This window comes from Mastomys coucha, unplaced genomic scaffold (assembly GCF_008632895.1).
Source record: "Mastomys coucha isolate ucsf_1 unplaced genomic scaffold, UCSF_Mcou_1 pScaffold16, whole genome shotgun sequence".
NCBI lineage: Eukaryota > Metazoa > Chordata > Mammalia > Rodentia > Muridae > Mastomys > Mastomys coucha.
This window is the reverse complement of record NW_022196898.1, coordinates 84203593-84226152: the sequence shown is the minus strand read 5'-3', so window position 1 is coordinate 84226152 and position 22560 is coordinate 84203593. Positions and strand designations below refer to the sequence as shown.

Genomic DNA, 22560 nt, shown 5'->3' with positions numbered 1-22560 from the left:
TCCAAAAGACACCCAGTCTCTCATGTTTCTTTCCAAAACTTCAAAGAGAAGCAACTACTCTCACATTTGTCTTGTGTGTGAGTGGAGTAAATGTTGAGAGACAGGATGTATAGGATACTTCTCTCCTCCCAGGAAAGACAGTGTATCTCACCCCAGTCTAAAGATGAATCGGGTATTTTCAGAGAATGCATGAGTGAATAACATGAGGCCCAAGAAGCCTGTGGCTACCTAAGCACTGGGTACAGTCAAACACAGTTGAGACTAGAAAGTCAGCTGACTGCCAAGAGTCACAAGGTAACCTTGCATGTCACCTTGAAGAAGTAAGACTAATTCTTACAAACGCTGTGGAGTTGCCGAGAAGAAATCAAGCCATCCCTAGCATTTGGTATTAGAAATTTTGTTTGAAATCGTAGGTTGGGCATCTTTAAGTCAGAAGTCTGAATCCTTAGACCTTGTGAGGTAACTCCAAACATCTTGGATTTTGGATTATTTCTGATAGGGAATCTCAATATTAAGTTTAAGCAACCTTATTACAAAATGTCAAAAGTCCCCCAAATTGGACACATTTCTGTTTCTAAGAATTCCGGACAAGGGACGCTCCATCTGTGCAACTTAAGAAGAATGCCCTCAGATTAAATTTAACTTAAGAAGAATGCCCTCGGATTGGATTTAATTCAACCTTTCCTGAGATGTCAGGTTATAAGCTCAATCTCACCACCACCACCCTATTCATTTACAGGAAACTCTTCTCAGCTGGTTTTGCTTGCCTATCAATAAGAAGACATCCAAAGTATAAAATTCACAGAGGACTGTTGATGCAGAGCTCAGCCCAGAGATAGTGTGTCAGCAAACACAAGGTTTTGAAGCAATAGCTTAGTCTGAAAGATTGACAGGATACCCTAAATCTTGTTTAAGAGATATTCCATCCTGTACTGCTTCAGGGACATTTAGATACAGGGCAGGTTACTCACCATCCTTGAGTCAGTACCTTACCATGCACAGTGGCTAACCCCTTCCATGCCGTTTTCCTTTCCTAAATTTATGGTGTCAAGCTTGCAGGGTGTGTCACCCTTGGAGCGAAGCCATTCTCATGGAACGCAGGCTCATTTCGTCGTCACTTGAACGTTATGCTAAGTAGATGCTTTTCCATCTACTGACTTCTGGAATCTCCTTGCTAACAGACCTTCTGTTTTTTACCTGTTAAGTTTCTCCAGTCTTTCCTTAAACCACACTCTCCTTCTAGGTCTCCATCATTAACACAAATTCCCATATGTCAGTTGCCTCTTGACAACACGGTCATCAGAAATAGGTACATTTTGTTCTTTACTTTGTGCTTCTTGTTACTATGTCTGAATTAGAAATTAAAGTAAACATCTCATCAAAGGCCTAGCTAGGGATATTCCTGGCAAATATTATTTAAAAGAAAAATCCCAAAGAGAGAGCCTGTGAAGCACTGTGAAAAGCATGCGACTGAATCACAGTCCTACAGCATGCTGGCATTTAATATCATACTAAAAACTCATATATGCCTTGGGAACTGCCTGACACAATGGCTCTGTGTGTGTGTGTGTGTGTGTGTGTGTGTGTGTGTATGTGTGTACGCACGTGAGTGAAAAATAAGAATGTACAACAGGGAAAGGGATGGTCAGAGCATAGCAGAAACATCTGCTTATGAAGTGAACAAAGTAGATGGCCACATCCCTAGGGTAGAGAAAGCATCCTTAGGTTTGGAAATCTTGGGTTTGTCTAATTCAAGGGGCCCAGTGAGTGACAGACATGAAGAACTACTAGTTCAAGTAAGATGAGAGAGATTATCCCATAGCTGACTTCATCTTAAGGCCCAATTTAAGGACAGGAAAATGGATACATATTAAAATTATCTCATATGAGTACAGCAAGTGTGGACAGAAAGCAAAGATTTCAGGACAAAAATGGTCAGAGGTATTTCATAGCACCACAGGAGCATCATCTGGAGAGGGAACATGAGATATTCAAGTATTCACAGTGATCCTAAGTGATGGGGTATAGACAGGCTGAGATACCACACTTGATTCTCATCACAGGCAAAGCCTCTCAAGTTCCCTTAGATTTTTGAAAGCACATGTAAAATGAATATATTTCTGACGATGAAGCTTGCTGAGGAAGACTCCCAGATCTAGCCTTCCAAACACTACATAGAAATTTAGCAGAAACTGGTGCCCTGCAAAAAGCGAGTCACCCTGGCACAGACAAAAGCAGCTGGGGATGAGAGTGTGGCTGTATGTGTGAGTTCCCATGCATATATGCATGTGTGCTTGTGCCCAGGTACCCAGCAAGAGAACTCATGAACCCAATTATCTGTCCACGTCTTAAAGTGACAAGACTAATAACGAAGATTTGCAAGTGTCAATCCTGGAGAAAGACCTTCAACTCCATATTGATTTCTTTGACAGATCAAATTATTACGTGATAAAAAGTGTCTCTTTCCTAACACTGAGCAAAAAGACAAGCAATACTCACATCGACTGCTTATTTCAATGTCAAATGTTTATTTCTATGCCATTGTTTCCTTAGCACAATTTGCAAAAGAAAAGAATCCAAAAAAAAACCCTGATCATTATTAATATTTTTGGGATATTTTCTCTGCAGTTAGAAGAAAGAAAATACACACATTGGTATGAGAATGACCATTTCTTTCACAACATTCTAGCAAGTTGTATCTGTTTTCCTTGGATGTCACTTTTGTGGAGAAATACCCACAGAAGAAACGTTTTGACTCATTCAAATAACCGTGGGGAAATTTTGTCAGCGAATATATCTTTGTTTTGGTACACTTTATTACTAATTGCCACACTCTCATTACTTAATATAATAGGCATAATTTATTACATAAACAAAGTGCAGTGAAAAATGAACAATGTTAGAAACCAACTGAAATGTGGTGTCCCCTAAATCTCTGCAGGACGACAACTAAAAAGCATGTGAGGATAAACTTCTTATCAGTGTAAACGCAGCCCGTCTGTGATGGCAATGCGCTTAGGAGACTAGACCTCTTTGCTGCAGCTGGGAGGGCGGGCATCCCATACAACCAAAACAACCTGACCACCAATTGATGACTATTGTTTCCAATGTAAAGGTCTGGTTTCTCAAATCAGTCCTGCATGTAAGGGAGCCAGAAGATGGTACATGCTCTGTAAGTAGACTTCACTTGCCTGATTTCTGAGACACCAACCCACCAAGACTTTTACAGCAGAAGTGGGTACCACTCTGCTGAGGCCCTTGGGAAACAGCCCTGTCCTAAGTGTGCCGGGTGGTGAAGGGCCAGCACCCAGAGGACACCGTGGTGGCTGTGCACAACACTCCCTTCAGCAGACCCAGTGAAAGGATGAACATTCTTTAAGTTCATGCACATTTTATTGAGTAGTAATATAAAATGCTTTTTCTTTGTCATTGGTACAGGTGCATGCTTTGATCGCCAACATTTCAGAAGTCAAATTACAAAGGCAAGGCTTTAGGCTGTAGTGAATGACTTGGGCACTTATACAATTGTTAAAAAATATGAATGGGCTTTTGTGGTTGGTTGTTGTTTTCAGAATGAACCAGTTGTAACCCGTAACTAATATACAAAGGGGAAAAAAAAGTGGAAAAAAAGTACGGATTTTTGTGGCACATGACGGAACAAAACGAAGTAACTAAACTGGTATGACATTAACGGTTACCATGCATTTAGAGTTTCACATGTAACTACAAACTTATTTAAATTTCACAAAGTTTGCTAAACATGCCAACCATCTATGTGTGCACTGACAAGCTTATGTTAAAAACTTTTAAGAATACTCTCCCCTTTAGATTTTTTCAAAGCTTTTGTTTTGATTACAAAATTTCAAAGGCATTAAGCATTTTTTTGAGAATATAAAGCACGCCATAATACATACATTTCCAGTAAATGTCAGGCCACGAAGCGCATTACAGTCCATACAGGCCGATACAGCCATTTTATTTTTTTTTTTCTTAAAAAACATGCATAGGCAGATTTTTTTGTTTGTTTTTGTTTTTTACAGAATATAGAGGCCTCATCACCGCACTATGGTGTCGTGTTCACTATACTTAAAAATGCACCACTCATAAATATTGAATTCAGCAAGCCACAACCAAGACTTGATTTATCAACAAAACCCCTAAATATAAACAGCAAAAAAGATGGGTATAATTATTCCAGTTTTTTTAAAAACTTAAAGAAAATGTATTCACTGCCAAATTAATAATGTTCTATGGAAAGAAGGGCATTCAAGCAAACTAAGGAACCTGAGGTAAGCATGATCTATACAAAATTAAACTGTCATTTTTTTTTTTTTTTTGGCATTTTAACAAATTTGCAACATTCTTTTTTTTTTCCAGGTTTTTTTTTTTAAGACTGCCTAATTCAGTTTATAGCCATTGTCTGACAAGAGTAGCAAAACATTATCAATAAATAGTCCTTATTTAGTTTGTACATCTTTTTTTCTGTTAAAAATGTTTGATGTCTTCCATTTTAGTGCTGCGACTGTAAACGTACAATAGAGTATAAGAAATTAGACAAAGTTTTCGTGTCCAGTAACAGAATAAAAGGCCTTTCATTAACCTATCTAAAAGTCCCCAGTGCAGTAGGAAAACGTGTTCATTCCCCTAACATTGCAGTATAGACTAGCATTAGCTTTCTTTTTAAAACTTTTTTTTCCTAGAAGCATTTTTTAAAGGCATACCCAAAAGAGGTGTTTAATCACCACCCTCACCAAAATATAGTTTATTATCTCTCTCCCTCTTTTTATTTTCATGATAGTGTAAACTGAATCCAATTCCTGGCCCCCAGAGCAAACAAGCTACCTTCAGAGGCAAGAACATCCAACTGCTGAGATGCAGCAATCCCATCATGCCCTGCAGCTCAAAAAAAAAAAAAAGTGAACAGGAAGTGGTCACTGAATATTGCTGCTATTACTGCCATTGCTGTCCGTGCCGTTAGTCTCTGAGGCGAGAGCCTTGTTGATGGAGTTAAGGTTGGCGTCGGAGGGCATGGCGTCTCTGCGAGGTGGCATCCTCTCGTTAATTCGGTCTAAGCCCTTGGCCTCCTCGAAGCTAGTGATCTTATGTTGTGGTGAAAATCCTTTGATAGCTAAATAGAAAATCATTAAGAAAAGAGAGAGAGCGTTAGGTGGAGCATACCAAAGGACACCGCGGCTGCATCAAGTGAGGTTAGAGACTTCGTAGTGGGTGGGAATCCTTTAGTGGAGAACAACGTGACAGGACCTGAAGACAACACAACAGACTCCTTACCATACTGGAGGGAACCAAGGGTTTGAAAACAGCCAATGTCTCTTGCCAACCAAAATGTCCTCTTGAAGAGTTTAAGGTGTAAGCATTTCTCTTGTCTTCATCAAAGTTTAGATCACAGAAATCCAGTGGGTAAGCAAAGGAAAAAACTGTTCCCGGGGCAGGCTTCTGGATCCAGCAACACTGGCCGCATCACTAGCTCAATGGCCCACTAACCCTGACCTAAACAGACTGCACTTTCCCTCCATCCCTACTCTCAAACTGTGGTGCTAGTAATGGCAAATTCAGTGGAAACCCTCTCTACTCCCAATTCTTGCCACGGCTTGAAACAGAAGGTCTAAGGAACTAGAAAAGGAATTGATAGGGACATTTCTTTGCCATCCCCAAGGCCAATAAGATCTCAACATATTGTGTGTGTGTGTGGTGGTGGTGGGGATATTATAAGCCATTTTCCCACTTAACTGGAAGATGTATAGTAGGTGAGGAGGTAAGAGAAACTTGAAAATAAAGGTCACATGACTATGTAGAGAAGCACTTTTGGCCCTTTAGCAGTGAACAGGTCAAACTGATGTCCATCTGGTACCCACTAGTGCCTCAACCAAGGAAAACTCACTCTTAGAGCAATATTACGTGGTGGCTGAAGAAGAACCAATTGGTTTTGGTACTTTTAACTTTTAAACCTTGACTTCTCTTTCATTTTCCTCTAGTGACCTTTACTGTGCTAGAGATAATGAGAAGTACTTGTGAAAACAACAACACCAAAAAAAACAACAACAACAAAAAAAACCCCAAAAACCCTTCCTCAGTGGGTGCACCAACAGTGAGCTGAAAATAAAAACACAGACCAGGAACCAATGGCATCAGTTTGCTTTACTCCCTGTGAAGTGCGAGCCAGGTGAACCTCCAGGAGGCCAATCATCAATGCTGAGCTGGGCTGCATCTCCATGGCTTATTAAGGACAATTTCAAGGTACGTGTCTCCTCCCCACTTTTCCGGGGGTGGGGGTTGGGGAATAAAGCAGTTTAAAGCTGACAATTTTGCCAGCCACTCATATATAAAGTGTGCAGCCCTTCATTAGTACGGATGACATTCCTAGAAGATTCACACAGTTGTTTAAAGCTCATTATAAAGAAAAACAGATTCTTCCCCCTCTGCATTTTAAGGTTAGCATAATGGTGATTAGTCAAGTGTGAGAGGAAGAACACAGGAAGATGGGGAAAGAGCAAAGCCCAAAGCAAAGCTTCATAATTCTGTAATTCAATAATAAGCTGAGAAAACATGAGAGCTGCCTAATGAGCACCCACCCTGAGGATTAACTCAATGATTTTACTGGGCAAAAATAACAGACACCTTCCTCTTTTTCTAAATGATATCAACTCATAATCAAAAGTCTGTCGTGATAAATTATGAAACTTTGATTCATTTAAAGAAAAAAAAAACAACAACAACAGTGGAAGCTCTACGTTTTGAAGCCAATGATGTCAGAGCACAGGAATGCAAACTCTTGTAGAACAGAGGCTAGCTGGGGATGGGGCTGCATTTCTGATCACATCTGTCTATCCCTGTATGGAAGGAAGCGCTCTGCTCTAGTTGCTGGTCAGACAATGGTGTTAGCAATTTACATTGGGAGTATACTTAGCACAACACAGAGCCACAGAGTCACAGAAAACAGCCAAACTCTCAACAGGAATGCACACTGCAGATTAGATGTTGCCAAGAGGAATAGAGAATTCCCACATAAATAGCAGTTTGCTCACTGCTATTTAGGAAACAGTTGTATTTTTCTCTTACATCACTGTCATTTCCCCTACCATATCCAAATCATGAGCAAATTGTAAAGCTAAAGTGACACTTTTTAACATAATACCAAAGGACCATATATGCACACAATTTTGTAAAAAAAATAAAAAGTAAAAAGTAAGTTATTTTGCAAGAACAAAATACAACTGAAGAATTTTGTTTTAAAGGGGAACTTCAAGTTATTCTTTCAAAAAAAAATTCCAGAGGGTATGGTATGCACAATATGAAAACTATTTTCATATGTAGTTCTCAGATAACTAAGTAGTAAAACAGAATTCAAACAAAAATTAGCTACTAATGGGTCAACAGTACTGCTCTTGCGCAGTGCCAGCAGGCAGTTGGCGATGAAGAATTCTCGATATCCCCTGAAGCTCCTACAAGAGACCTAGCATAGAGCAGACAGGTGGAATGATTAATTAACCGTCTGCTTGACAGCCTTGTGATGGATCACTTCCACAGTCACAGTTACTCTTTGAGCTCCTAATAATATTGTTTTGAATGCTAACTTTCTTCCAAATATCAATTGGTTAAAATTGATAAGGATTAAAGTTTACCTCTATACATCTGTCTCCCACTGGAATAGCTCAGAGACATAAGTGATGTTGAATCGTAACCAAGCATTACCAAGCACGTCTGTTGTTGCAAGCTTGAGAAGCCTAGAATCAACTTAATTTTATTCTTTTCCTCTCTGTCCTAGGAGGGGTGGTTCAGCTCAAAGCACATTGTTTTACATGTCACTTGTCAAAGCAGCTGCCCTAACCCCCACCCCACATCATTCATGATAGAGAGAAATTTATGTATATATATATATTACAATCCTTTAGTTGTCTGTGATTAGACTAGGTTCATTGTATACAAAAGTCAAACATAGCTTTAAGGGAAAAAAACAAACAAACAAACCATAGAAGGACATTTTCCCCTTTAAAGCAAGAACATTTCGGTTAATACTGAGCCACAACTGTTAGCCCAACACCCACACACTCTGTACAAGCTACAGCAAATAAAAATAAATAAATAAAAATAAAAAAATGAATACACCCAGCAGAGCCCTTGTCTGTTGCAGGCACAACAGAAAGGGGACTGGCCAATTTACCTTCATCAGCCTCAATGGCCTCAACAGTAGCTGAAGAGAAGAAAGGGGGTGCAAAATGAATGAGAGAATGAGTCGAGGATTTCTTAACGCTAAAGAACAAGTCAGTGACGATCAAAAGAACTGGGGGTGTGCGGGCAAACTAATGTTCCTCTAAGTTCTGGCTTCTGGCACAGACAACTAGACAGAAAGGCTAGAGAGAAAGGGGAAAAAAAAAACCCAAACACCACACAAGTGAGACATGTCGGTCACGGCCTGCACACACCTGAGGAAATGAATGGGTGGCTTGAAGTCCTGGCTCACTAATCAATGACAAAGTCCTCAAGGGAAATGTGCAGAAAAGCATTCTGCTGTGTGCGTTGAACGGAAATATACAACGGACTGCGGTACAGAAATCTACAATGTGTTTCTGATTCTTATGGCATTTTAGAATCCATGCTTGCCTTGATGATTTGAAATGCCAGAGGGATTGGATGAGCTTTGAGCGGGGTTGGGTGGGATGTTGGTGCTATACTTTGTTACCAAATAGTAAAAGGCGGGGTTCCCAGAGATAGAAATGCATGGGATTGAGGGCTGGACTTAAAGGGACATGAATCAGGCTTTTCAGGGGGGAAACAGCTAGGCATTTTAAAAGACAATTCCTGGAGGAGGAGGCCAGGGAGCAGAAGGGAACCACAGAGGGAGTGATAAAGCCTGGACTATTTTATCAGACAAGCTGAGTTCAAGTTTTTTGTTTTTTCCTTGTTGCAATTCCATTTTTAGAAATCAAGTTCCTGAAGTCTTGCATGTCAAGTGGGGGCACGGCAGGAGCCGCAATACGTCTATCAGCACCTTCAGGAATAGGATGTCTCAGTGTTGAAGTCCCTCAGTGAGGCATCTTATGATGTGCTGAATTGGCAATTTTGGAGGTTGAGTAAAGCCCACTGTCTACTTAGACTTTACCACCTCCCTGTGTGGATATACGGCTTTCTCTGAGTTATTATCGCTAAGTGATGTTCCCTTGATTAAATGCCAAAATATTAAACTTTTGTCCACGTTCAAAATACTTGACATCAATATTTTACCCCAGGGCTTCAATTTGCATTTTCTCATAATTTAAAATTTATAACCACAACAAGGGCCAGTTAACAACGCATTCTGGATTCCTCAGAACCACGGAGAAGAGCTGGACGTCAAAGCTTTGAGCAGCTTCTCCATTCATGCCAACGGAAGGGGATCAGGCATGAACTGTGAAAACAGACAACGCAGTGGTTTTAAATACATACTGAGTTGTCAAGTTCTTAGGACAAATGAAGTCTCAACCCAGTGTGTGTGTGTGTGTGTGTGTGTGTGTGTGTGTGTGTGTGTGTACATGCGCGTGTGTGCATGTGAGTTCCACATGGAAAAACACAAACAGATGGATTTAAAATAAAATAAAAGGAATTCGACTAAGTGAAACTACAAACACAGGTGGCTGTCTGAAGGTGACACTGTCTATTGTGAGAACTTAAAGACTTTAGGTTTAAAAGCAAAGCTGAAAGCCTGGAGCCATACCTGCATCCTGGGGCAGAAATACACACAGCCCTTGTACGTCCTAGGCACAGGACATCTGCGGTCAGGCACTGACCGTGTGTACCTCTGCTGCACGCTGAGCTTATTAGATAGAAGCTGTAGCTTTCCTTCAGCTGGGCAGAGCTGCATTCTGCTCATACAAATGATTTCCTTGTGCTAATTTCTCAGGATCTTCATTTTGATGGAAAGGGGCAATTTGCTTGTTTTTGTTTATGAAGTGATTAATTTCTGACTACAGGTTTACAAAGGGATTTTTTTTTTTTAACCTCAGCTATTCCAGAGTTTATTTCTTTGGCTGAGCTGATTTTGAATTTTGAGGGGCAACTCGGAGACAGTGGTTTTAGAGGGAAAATCATCTGAAAATAAAGGCTATGACCATTGTCACTAAAGTGTGATGGCCTGACAATGTCATTCATGCTCACAGGTTGACTGGTATGTGCTGTGTGAAAGAAATGTCTTAATAATGTAACAGTAAAACACTTGAGTCTTTTGGGATGGAGGCTAGGGATAGGAAAGAAAATAGGAGAAAGATCCAGGGAGAGAAATAAGCAAGAGGCTGAGATTTTATTAAAATACTATAGTATATTTTTTGCTGTGAATTTTTTATCTGTGGAAGTCTAACATAACAGCAACATTTCCATATTGTATGTTTTAATTAGTGATGTTAATTAAAATGGATAAAAAAGTAAATACAACAGAAGAAAGAGTATATATAAAATTATGATGTCTAACACAGGTGACATTAGCTACATGTGAATCTTTAAGTTAAATTTACTGAAAGTTAGGGGTCATTTAAAAGATCTTTTCATTTGGATTGATTATCCAATAGTTTGGTGTCACCAGTGGCCTTTGTGGACATGAGAAATTCTCATTATCACAAAAATTATGCTGGGTGGTACTTGTGCAGTCGGGTCTGACTACAAAGTAAAATGCCTACTTAAAAGAGATGTTACTATTAATAAAGAAAAGAACCAACAACAAAAAGACCCAAGAAAACATAGCTGTGATCCCTTCTCTTTTTATATTTCTGATGAATCAGAGAAAAAGCTAATATGTCTCATTTCTGTTCACTACTCTTTTTATATCTTTTGAATAAGATCTATAATTATGCACATATATGTGTATACCTTCCACCAGTCATGTAGAGAAGCATCCTACATACTAGGATGTAACTGAAAACTTACAGTAATGGACTGGCTGAGGGATGGAGCTCGAACGGCTTCAAGCACACTGCTGTGTGCTCAGGCCTGAAGAGAGGGATGCACGTGCTAGTGAGAAGCAGGGTACATTGCAGTGAGTGAGAGGGGCTTTGTGTTAGACATGACTGAATATAATCTGATGTGTGGGGTTTAGCCCTTCTTCCAGCCAAGAAGAACTGAAACACACAGTGAGCTTCAATGATCAAGAAACTCAGTGCTCCACTGACACAGCTGGCCACGTTCTCCCAGTCATATCCCTGGGCCTGCTTACCGCTTTGCAGAGTTTGTTTCCCGCCAGAGAGCACTCCGCTGGGGAGCATGCCAGTCGGGGTCAGGCCCTTCAGTGTCAGAACACTCTCACTCTCTTCTCTGGAAGACACAGAAGGGTTGTGGAGTTAAGGTTTGCTTTCTTTTTATAGAAAAAAAAGACACATAAGAACCCATATTTACGTCATATTGGCTCTGTGGACCTTTTGTTTTATTTACAACACAAGGCATTTTTATCTATTTATACAGAGAGATATTCTGTAAATGACTTCAGTGATAAAATGACATTACGCAACTGTGGAGCTATGATCTCTTCTGCAAACTGATGATCCTGAAGGTGATTCTAGTTTTATAACCCATACCACGAGGCAATGCTGCTGCTGAACACCTCCAGTGACAACAGGGACCTGTGTATCCAGTGATCAGCGGCATATGCACAGACCTGCTTCATAGTAAAGGACTCAGCACGGTCTATGAAACCTGTCTATTCAGGAATGATTTCAGGGGGTCACTGAAGGACTGTGTGTCACATGACAGATGGAGGGATGGCACTTGGTGAGCACAAGAAGCTGGTATCACTTGCTAGCTTTTCTTTTTCAGCTTCTTTCTTCACAGATTTGTTTGCATGAAATTCTTTTATTATTTGCATGACCCAGTTTTAAAATTATTGTAAGTGAATCATTTTTCCAATTATCTGTATCATCTCACAATCAATTTTGACTAACAAACTCAATAATTAAAAAACAACTAAGAAATAGGAATAACCTAGTATCTTTCTATACAACAGATCGTACAATGTTACATGTATAAGAAGTTTATAATGTATGTGTATATGTACCCACACACACACAGAGAGAGAGAAAGAGAGAGGTGTGCACTTGAGCACACACACACACAAACACACAGAGAGAAAGAGAGAGAGAGGTGTGCACTTGAGCACACACACACACACACACACACACACACAGGCATGCATGAGTACACATGTACACATACATAAACACAGTGCCCAACAGCTACAACTACCCAAAGTTTTATGATGATTTCTAGCATGACTAGAAAAAAGGATGTCTCCCTAGATCTGTTCCTTTCTTCAGTTCAGAAACTGGGATTCCTTTTTTCAGTTGCTCCAACTTATGGGTCACCATGTAGCCACATTCAGTTTCCAATTCTACAGCAACTTCACTGGAGCCTCTTGATGCCTCTACCCCTAAATATACTCTTTATCTCAGTGTTTCTCATAACAGTTCACACACCCAACCCTTGTACGGATCTTCGGTGATGTGATGAATGTACAACATTCACCCCAATCAACATTACAACACTTATCATTCCCCAGAGCATCCCGGTACCCACAAGCCATTACTCTCTTCTACGACACCTTGTAGAAGGCCTTTCTGCTCCATCTTTCACAGTTCTGCCCTCTCTGCCCATAGGTATCTTCAGGCAAAAAGGCAAACATTTAACAGTAATGCCAGCTCTGTTGCTCCTTGATGCAAAATTACCCAACGCCCTCTCCATCAAGGGTGCAAGTAAAATCTTTAGCATGTCTCTATGGGAACCACAAAAGAACAGCTCTTCTAGGTACACCCTTCTGACCGAGCTCTAGGCTACCCTTGCGACCAGGGTCCTTCATGTAGCATACTTTATCCCAGGGGATGGCCTTCAGTCACCATCTTCTCAGGACTGCGTCTGTATCTCCTCTCTGCCATGAAATGACTCTTCCAGTCGTCCCTTCTAAAGTTACTCCAAATAACACTCTCCACAAGCCGTGCCTCCCTCACCTTACCTGTTCTACTGTTTACTTTTGGTCTCTAGTGAGCACTTCTCTACTGGCCAAGCTTCCTGAGGGATTTCTTTCCACTTTGACCACTCTAGCACCACAGTACCTACATAGGATCAACTCCATGTATGCAGACCACACTCAGCAAGTATTTATGGGAAGAAGGAGTTAAAAAAAAAAAAAATGGAAAGAGAAATGGCAGTCCTGATCTACAGTTTTGATTCCCAGCTCATTAAATGCAGAGTTTACTCATGAATATTAGGATTGAGTCAGCCAATTAATTACTGTTTACATTCACATGGGGATTTCAACCTTTTCATGGTTCTTGTGCCGAACTACTAGGTCGTGTAAAAGAGAAATACACTGAATACTAATAATGCAGATTTGGAAAACTCAAGTACCTCTACAAAAATGAATGCAGCTCTCCTTCATACATTCAAAGTCAGAATTTAACCTCACGACTGGCAAATATTTCTATATACCCAATAAATGCTAGCATCAAATCCCATTTTCAAAGCAGAGCTGCTCAAATAAAATTAACACACAATTAGCGCCGATGATGACCAGTAATCATTTGGTTGCTAGCATTTTTATTTTATTTTATTATTTTATTCTACTTTTAGATTTATTTACTTTATCTATGTGAATACATTGTCACTATCTTCAGACACACCCACCAGAAGAAAGCATCAAATCCCATTACAGACAGTTGTTGAGTCACCTTGTGGTTGCTGGGAACTGAACTCAGGACAACTGGAAGAGCAGTCAGTTTTCTTAACCAATGAGCCATCTCTCCAACAGTAGTTGCTAGCATTTTAATGACAGGATGACAGTTTTTGTTGTTGTTCTTGTTGTTGTTTTTGTGTATGTGTGTGTGTGTGTGTGCGTAAATGAAGTAATGAAGTAATTTTTAAAATTTTTAAAATTATCTTATTGTACTAAGGACACTGAGCCCTTTGTTTTGGAAATACCCCCTCTCCTCACCCCCTCCCCAAGTCAGCTGATGCCAGGAAACACTCTCAGCCATACACTGGAGGTCAAGATGTTTTTCAGTATTCTTCAGTTTCCCTCCTCTACCCTATCATGTTTATAGTGGTAGGGATTAAATCATAAACAATGTTCCTCCTACGGGGAACAGCCATCTGCCTGCCCACCTTCTTTTATTTACCTCATGTCCTTCATTCATCTCATTTCCTCCTTCTTGCAGTTCTGACTCCAACTCTTGCTTCACACAAGAGTCTCTCCACTCTGAAGTTCATCCATCTCTGTGGAGTTCTCCTGAAAACTGCTTTCTTCAGTAGTTCCCACTGAGGAGTGTGACCTCCTCAAAAGTCTCCTTGTACCACATTCATCCTGTTATTGTAGAGGTGTCCTTCTCAGTCCCTTGACAGACCTTTCCCCTCTCTCTAGCCCTAGCTACAACAGCTTTCAAATTCTGGAAACATGGCATCTATAAAGTCAAAGGGCATGCTTTCAAACAACGTGTCAATTTTCAAGGATGGAGTATGAAAGATTAGGCTGGGAGCACCTCTCAAATCTTATATTGATCATATGCTGAATTAGGGAACTAGCAGGATTTGTGTTTATGTTTCTTTTATGGCTGTTTCTGGAACATTTAGAAAGACGGACATAGCTCATGTTGTGTTTCTTGTAGAAGGCACTACTCAGAAGTTTTGTTGGATTCTTTCTTGGATACTGCATATTCTCTTGCGGCAAGACCACCAGTTTATGTTATTGCTCACACCTCCCTCTGCACTTTTGACTTTTGCTTCTCTCAAACACTCTGCTCTAGGATGGAATTTCTAACTTGCTCACCCTAAAGGTTCTGCCAGGTGCAATCACTACAGCCACCCTGATAAACGTTTGATCTTTGGAGAAATATCCATTCTTTCCTGGACCTATCGACCACATGGGCAGTCTCAAAATATGCTTTCTTCTTTATCATTTACTGTCCAAGTAAAAGTTCTCGTAGAAAAGAATGGAACCTAGGCCAGCTGATCTTACCAGTGCAGAACCATCAGAGTGTATTAGAGAGTACACAGTTCCAGAAAACTGTGCTAAAATTCTCCAATCAGGATGACTTTGGTCCCTCACTCCACGAGCTGACCTCGGCTTACAAAGCATTGCTACCCATGATCTGGGCCAAATCCAAGCTCACAGTAACACTGTACAGTTACCCAAAAGCCAAATTAGGGCCAGGGCTGGCATCGCATCTAGACCTGACAGAGCAGTTGCTTCTATTCCTGTCACCTCTGCAGGTTGCTTGTTTTGAAGCAGGCCGTATATCCCACTTGTGATTGGCAGATCTCAGGCAACTTGCCTCCACATCTGCTTCAAGGGGTATTTATCTTTACGTTTTATTACTTTTGGTTTTTAAAGACAGGGTTTCTCTATGTACCTCCTGGAACTTGCTTTATAGACCAGGCTAGTCATTGCTTCCAGAGTGCTGGGACTAAGGATATATGCCATCATTCCTGGCTAACAAGGGGTATTAAAAGACTGTTTTCAGCCAGGTGGTGGTGGCACACGCCTTTAATCCCAGCGCTTGGGAGGCAGAGGCAGACACATTACTGAGTTCAAGGCCACCTTGGTCTACAGAGTGAGTTCCAGGACAGCCAGGGCTATACAGAGAAACCCTGTCTCAAAAAAGAAAAAAAACAAAACCGAAACAAACAAAAAAAGACTGTTTTCTAATTCCCCTATCATAGGACATGTTTGTGAATTGTGCACCCATTTCTCTACCTGAGAAATGTGTGTCATCATCCAGCATCCATTCTGCTGGTTCCTGACTTACAAACTGTAATGTCTTTACATCCTTGTGTTTGTCCCTTCCTTTGCATACCTCATCCAAGAGCCTGCTTAGCCTTTTCCTTGTATCACTTCATAGTTTCTTAAACATTCTTCCTTCTACTATAACACGTTATCTCAGTAGTCATTAGCATCTACATCTAAGGCACACGTTAGAGCACGCCTCCTATTCCATGAAAATCATTCCAGGATTCTTCTCTGCCATACACAGAAAGATTAGACACGTTACCCTGGTACCCAAGGACCTTGAGGACGTAGATTTGAAGTTTCATTCTTAGCCTCAGGTTTTACCAAATTGTTCACCTGAATGCCTTTTACTATTTAGTGTTTTCACATACCTGCAATTTGTCACCAGACTGCTGGCATTGCTTCAGCCATTCTATCCCACAGTGTTGTTTTGTGTAAGACTTTAGTGTTGCTTTTCCATCAAGTGCAGACATATACACATTGCCTGTTGTAAGGCACAACCACTTCGGCTCTACAAAGCTTACTAGGTGGATTATTGTTAAATGTGTATAATATGAGGACAGCACCCAACATTGAGCTTGCATGTCAAACAGATCCCATTGGCACTGGTTCTAGGACCACGTGACTTATCCTTATGACTTTGAATGACTATGTCATGATATCTTCACTATGTGCCTTCACTGTTGTAGCCCTACCCATCCACGCACCCAACCTCTCCTTCATAGGCCTCCTCCACTGACAGCCTCATTAAGAGCAATCCACCTAGGAAATATAAAAGTTCCCTCTGTTCAATGCCACATTGAACATCTGTTCATACACACAGCACATGTTTCACAGTCTCACAATAGTTTATATATATGGCATTCCAGTTCAGCTATGTGAATTGTCCACCTTGAATTCCACTTTAGACTGAATGTTCAGCATGGCCTACCAAACTTACTTTACTTTTATGAGGATTCAGCTCCTGTATCTTACATAAGGCCCACAGATGCTTTTAGAATGGGACTGCAAGGAAATGCATCTTTTGTTTTTGTTTTCTACTGACAAGTGCCATCTTAAGCTACAGGCCACCTTTAGGTTTTGAAGCAGTCCACCTGGGCATCATATTACGCAGTCCTGGGTCTGGAGGAACCTTCCAGACCTTGGAGATGGATTGGATTCCATTCTCAGTATGGATTCTTCCACATGTGGTTTGAGAACTCAAATAATTAAAAAACTTTATGACTATATTGAGGCCCCTCCTATTTTTTTTCTTAATTTTTATCTATGTGCTTTTATATGGAAATCCTTGGTATTTTTCTTTCTCCTAGTGACTTCAGTTGGACAAAGAACATAGTTGGGTAAGGATAAAGATAATACTTGTGCAAGTGATCACGACTGAGATACACACTCAACACAGGATTTTTAGATAACTGTTTATCCCCAGTGGTCATTTCTTTAACCATCTAGGACTCCATAGAGGGCTTCAGAACTGCTCAACCTGCTTTTAAGTAAGGATCTTTGCACTTGATATCTTCTTGGCTTTGTACTCTCTTATTGCATTTCTTCATGAAGGCTACGCATATCTGCTCAGACACCTTTCTGACGGCTATGCACATCTGCTTAGACAATGTCTCTCATGGTTTTCCCTTGCCCTCATTAAGTGCTATGTTGATAATACAGTCCCCCTCAAACTGCTTGATTGTTCTTGGTGGTCCGTGCTTAGATCTACAGTTTGATGCTCTTCTCCCACTGCAGAAGTAAGCGATTCCCAAGAGTCTAGGAGGAAGGAAGACTGGCAAGACTCAGAACTTCGCTCTCTATGTTGCAGGAGTGATTCTGTTCATTTCCACCTTCAAATGTGGCTTTTTGCTAGGCCTCTAGCTGCCACAGAATCGCTACTGACTTGGAGTGTCCTTGTGAAAGGATGGGGATGCTTCTCATCCTTCTCACAGGGCCCTACTTTCAGCACTAAGTCACTTAGTGACTCCCCAGCGACTTTACCAAGAGTAACAGCAATAGCACGCAGGGAAACAATGAACTGGCAAAGCCCCCGAAGAGGAAGAGGTAAAGGCTGGAAGATAGCTGAGTGGATGGAATGTCTGCTGTGCAAGTAAGAATGGAGTTCTCAGCATCTAGGAGGCGGAGATGGAACAAGCTGGCTACACTAGTTGGAATGGGTGAGTTCCAGCCAGGTCCAGCAAGATATACTGCCTCAATAAATTAAGGAGAGAGTGACTGAGTAAGATGTCTGAGGTCAACTTCAAGCTTCTAATTGCAGGGAAAGGGAGAGAGAGGAAGATAGAGTGGGGAGGGGGTAGAGGGAGAAGAAAAGGGAAGAAGCTAGGAGAAAAAAGAGATAGGGGAGGGGAATAGGGAAAGAGAGACAGATATGAATCACAGCAGTCATTTGTCAAAAATATCCAGTCGCATAACCAAGAATGGGCAACACTCATGTAAAACTGCACCATATTTAAAAGTGGTCTTTGAAGAAAAATATATAGTTAGTGTGTATTATCTAGAAATAGATAATTAAAGTAAGGTGCAGGAAGTCTCTCCCATCAACTCTTTGTTTCAAAACACATGCTTAATAACATCAATAGATGATTCACCATCCACCAAAAAGCAAACAAACTCCCATAGGGAACTGCTGCAGAAGATGCCTTTTGTACTGCAAAGTGAATCATTAGGATTCACACAAACAGCTTATGGTTAATGTTCATTTCCTCGAAAGCTAGTGAAATGCACCCTATAAATTCATCTTTCCCCCCCAAAGCCAGAGCACAAACTAGAACAGATTCTAATCACTTTCCTTATGAAATGTTTTAAATCCTGCAGCAACCCGGGGGATAAAATGGTCCATAATCCACTTACCTACCTATTCTTCATAGAAATGATTTAGTAGATTGAACGGTAAGTAAAATGCAGATGAGTTGACAATTTCCATTAAAAAAGAGAAACAACACAAGGAGCACCAACCTTGCAGGGTAAAACATTTAAACTATTGGAGGTAAGTGTTAAGGCAGCTACTATGTGATGTACTAATATTCCAAATGGAGAGAGAGGAAAGATGAGCCCACCTGAGAACTGAGAACACTCTGGCCATTTTGCCTATTGCTCGGATCTTGTTCCTGATGACCTCCTTCCGGGCTGCAGCCGTGGCTCCTGTATTTTAAAAACAGAATTCAGCAGTTAGTAATGTTATCTGCTCACAATTACTTTGCAACTCTACCAGTTAACAGTTGTGTTTTTTTGCTTTGATATTGTTGCCCTTTGGGTACCTTTGAATTGAATCCCATCATCTGTACTTTGGGCAATTGATACCAAGTTGTGATCCTCATGAAAAAGAGGAACTGCTGCAAATTCCCAGGTGAGGATATCACAGAGCAGAGACCACTACTGGAAGGTTCTCTTTCTCCTCTAGTTTCTGAGTTTTAATTCTCTTCCAAAATAGAGGATGGTGAGCTGGTGTTTTCTACTCTTTTCTACTCCAAGTTGGAGATGACTTTGGGAACCTACTAGCATCTCAAAAGATCCTCATCAAACTTAAGAGACTAAGGCTCCTGATCACCCCATACTTTCTGAAGGAAAATTTGTGCTGTTTACTGCTCATAAACACTTCTTGTAGCCCTAGGCATTCATTCACCATGAGTTCTGAAGGGAAAGGTGGAAAGCTGAATTGAATTTGTCAAGAGAAAAAGGTGCAAATGATAATAAAAGTCTATGCATGGGTCTAGCTTTGGAGACATGGCTCAGGGCTTAAGAGCACTCATTTGCAGTGGGTCTGAGTTTGGTTCCCAGCACCCACATGTTGGTTCACAACCATCATTAACTCCAGACTCGGGATCTGGTGCTCTTTTCTGGCCTCTGTGGGTACCACCACACATGTGGCACACAAACATAAATATAGGCAAACACCCATATACATAAAATAACATAAATAGGTTTAAAATATTTCATAAGTAATACATAGGTCTGTCCAGATTTGTTTTACAACTTCTAAAATTTTCCAAATGAATAAAAAATATCTACTGCTGATATAAGCACTTCTTTTAAATATTCTTAAATATTCTTTTCTTTTAAAATAGTTTCTTATATTGTATGACTTTTAACAAATTTATTTGTTTATTCTCAAAATGTAAAACTCAAAAATCCCACTTGTCTTCTTGAAGAATTTGTTTGGGGGGTGTTATTGTGTATTGAACCTACGTCCTTGTAAATGCACAACAAGCACTCATCCGTGCCTGACCTACAACCACAGCCACTCTTAAGATCATAATCCAAAAGAAGGAAAAAAAGAACTAAGAAAATATATCTGTAATGGTTATTACTGGCAACTTGGATAGGGCAGTGCCTGGGAGACTAGAGTACATTGATTAACTTCCAGGTTATTGTGGGTGACATCTTCCTACAAGCTCAGGGCATGGAGAAACTGAATGGGGAAAGAGAACAAGCTAATGCTGGCACTCTACCTCTCTCTTCCTCTGAGCTGTCCTACCAACATGCCCCCTCTGCCAAAACTAACCATGAGCTCGGACTGCCTCTTACCTTGTTTACTCAGAAATCTTGTCACATAGGTTTACAGGAAGTCTAACATAATTTTAAAAAAAATCTACTGTATATACACAGACACACAGACACACACACACAATTATACTCCCGCCAACTCCTGTTAAGATCAGAAGCATTCTTAATTTGAAAGAACAGTTTGAGCTCCTAAGGTTTGCTGAGATCAGAATAAGAGATATGTGAAATATAGTTTTGTTCTCTTAACCCATAATAAGAACAAACTTTTTGAAGAAAATACTTTTGTTTCTGAAGAGAATTTGTTACCATTTTCATTGCTTGCTAACAGCCAAGCCACTGCCCTTCACCCTAACATTTCCTCAAGAAGAAAAACCTGTGACAGCATGAGTGATATTGAAATGGCCGTAGAAAAGCTGGGTTTGTTTTGTTTTTAACTCTAAGTGAAAGCAGAAGGAAGCTTCTTCGTTGTGATTAATCTTCAGATGTGATGCTTATGTATATTCATATCATAGATCCATGGCTACCCCCAGGAGATGGGTACCAGCTCGTGAGCTGTTATCATTCCACCACCTCTCTGACCTGAAACAGCCCGCCTTTTTACCTATTTCTTTCTCTCTTATGGTGACCACATCATGGAGATTACTCCCTCACATTAATGGGCAAGTTTGCTATTTCCAGCTATTCTGCTTGGCACAGAATGGAAAGAGTTCAAAAGCACGCGAAGAAAACTATTCCCCAATACAACCCATGGTAACCAAGAGCCATGAGATTCCACTCATTAAGAATACTTTGGCCTGAACACCAGAGAAGAAAACACAGTGCATGATGCCTTTCTCAAACCTTATTCTGAGATTCTAATAATATTGGTAATTCAGACTTTCTGGCACATCAAATTTTGCTCTGGAGTTCAAGGAAGAGAGAGAAATCACTGTGTTTAGATCATTGGTGGTAAATGAGACTACAAAAAGGTATTTGATATAATAATAACAATAATAATAATAGCAATAATAATGATGATGATCTTAAGTGCGATAGAAGTAGTCTCTGCACATGAGCTCCCCACTTGCTTTGTCAATTTTTTTCCTTCAGTTATGATTTCAGTCTAACTGCTAGCCCCTCTTTGTTTTAATATTTCCTACCCACTACTGACCCGTCTTCTCAGAGGTCATGATGTGCTGGGCAAGGGAAGAGACTCTGGCGCTTCCAGCATAAAATCTGGCCAGATCATGAAACTAATCCACTGACACACAGGATGGGAAGCGCGAGAGCATTCCAACAGGGACGACTATATTTAGAAATGCACACATGAAAAGTAGCGAGGAGTGGTTAAAATTCTAGAACTAAAAGTACACATCTTTATGAGAGACGAGAAGGGTCAAACATAAAACAAGTGAGAAATATAGAAGAATGAGCTCACAGAAGAAAAAAAAAACCTCCAATAAAGGGCTTGTAAAAACCACAGCCAGAGCCATGGAAAAGAAGACTCTAAGTAGAGAAAGAAAGGAGGAAAATAAATGACTTAGAACCATGCTGCTTAGCTCTCTGTGGGCTGACCCGCAGGAGAATGCTCAGTATTTGGTTTCAACTGTGAGAGGAGGATTCTGATAGCCCCAATCAATATGCTACTGATTATATGATTCCATCAAATGAATTATCGCACAGTATGCAATAAATACTCTATCACATATGCATAGTCATATCTCCCAATAAATGGCGAGGATAGAACTCTTCCTAAGGAACACTTCTCTTTAGAAATTCTTTAATACCACAGATGTCTTTTCATACAACTAGATGACATTTCCTCAGAACTCAAGCACGTTTACTGGCAAGCTCCAAGAGGAGACAGCGAGACTAATTTCATCCTCTCTGCCCCAGACACAGTATTATTCCCTAGCTCAGCTCGGCCTTATACTGCAGCCCATGTCAGTCTGCAGCTCAGTACAATCCTTCTGTTTCTGCTTCAAAGGTTCTGGTATTACCAGCCATCATATCTGTCAAGACCATTTTCTCCTGGTGATAATGTTAGTTATTACTCAAAGTCTCAAATTCATATCATGTGATTGCAACTTCATAAAATATGAAATATCAAAACAGATGAGTGTCCATGAATGCCATGGATTCTCATTAGACTTATGGAAGGAAGCCACTGCAATGACAGCTACCACAAGCATGAACTTATACTTAGCATAGCACTCCTAGTTCCTACCATGAACTTATTACTTAGCATAGCACTCTTAGTTCCTACCATGAACTTATTACTTAGCATAGCACTCCTAGTTCCTACCATGAACTTATTACTTAGC

General features: G+C 40.4%; 1 protein-coding gene and 1 long non-coding RNA gene across 4 annotated transcripts in view; one reads left to right on the top strand and one right to left on the bottom strand.

Moving 5' to 3' along the window:
• Positions 1 to 2505: 2505 nt before the first annotated feature.
• The window catches only part of Ppp3ca (protein phosphatase 3 catalytic subunit alpha), a 278454-nt gene continuing 258399 nt past the window's right edge, over positions 2506 to 22560 (bottom strand). Inside the window, exons 11-14 of one of the 2 annotated variants that reach the window (XM_031375622.1) lie at positions 18811 to 18895; positions 11198 to 11295; positions 8180 to 8209; positions 2506 to 5128 (exon numbers count right to left, since the gene is read on the bottom strand). In XM_031375622.1, coding sequence (XP_031231482.1) covers positions 4932 to 5128; positions 8180 to 8209; positions 11198 to 11295; positions 18811 to 18895 — 410 coding nt within the window. In that variant the 3' untranslated portion in view covers positions 2506 to 4931. The remainder of the gene's footprint in view (positions 5129 to 8179; positions 8210 to 11197; positions 11296 to 18810; positions 18896 to 22560) is intronic. The other variant, XM_031375623.1, reaches the window with a different exon arrangement.
• LOC116093831 lies at positions 5027 to 11944 on the top strand. 2 transcript variants are annotated; one of them, XR_004119848.1, is made up of 3 exons: positions 5027 to 5207; positions 5994 to 6255; positions 11443 to 11944. It is a non-coding gene; the product is annotated as an uncharacterized LOC116093831 (long non-coding RNA). The 2 variants fall into 2 exon arrangements; XR_004119849.1 differs by having other exon boundaries at positions 5027 to 5367.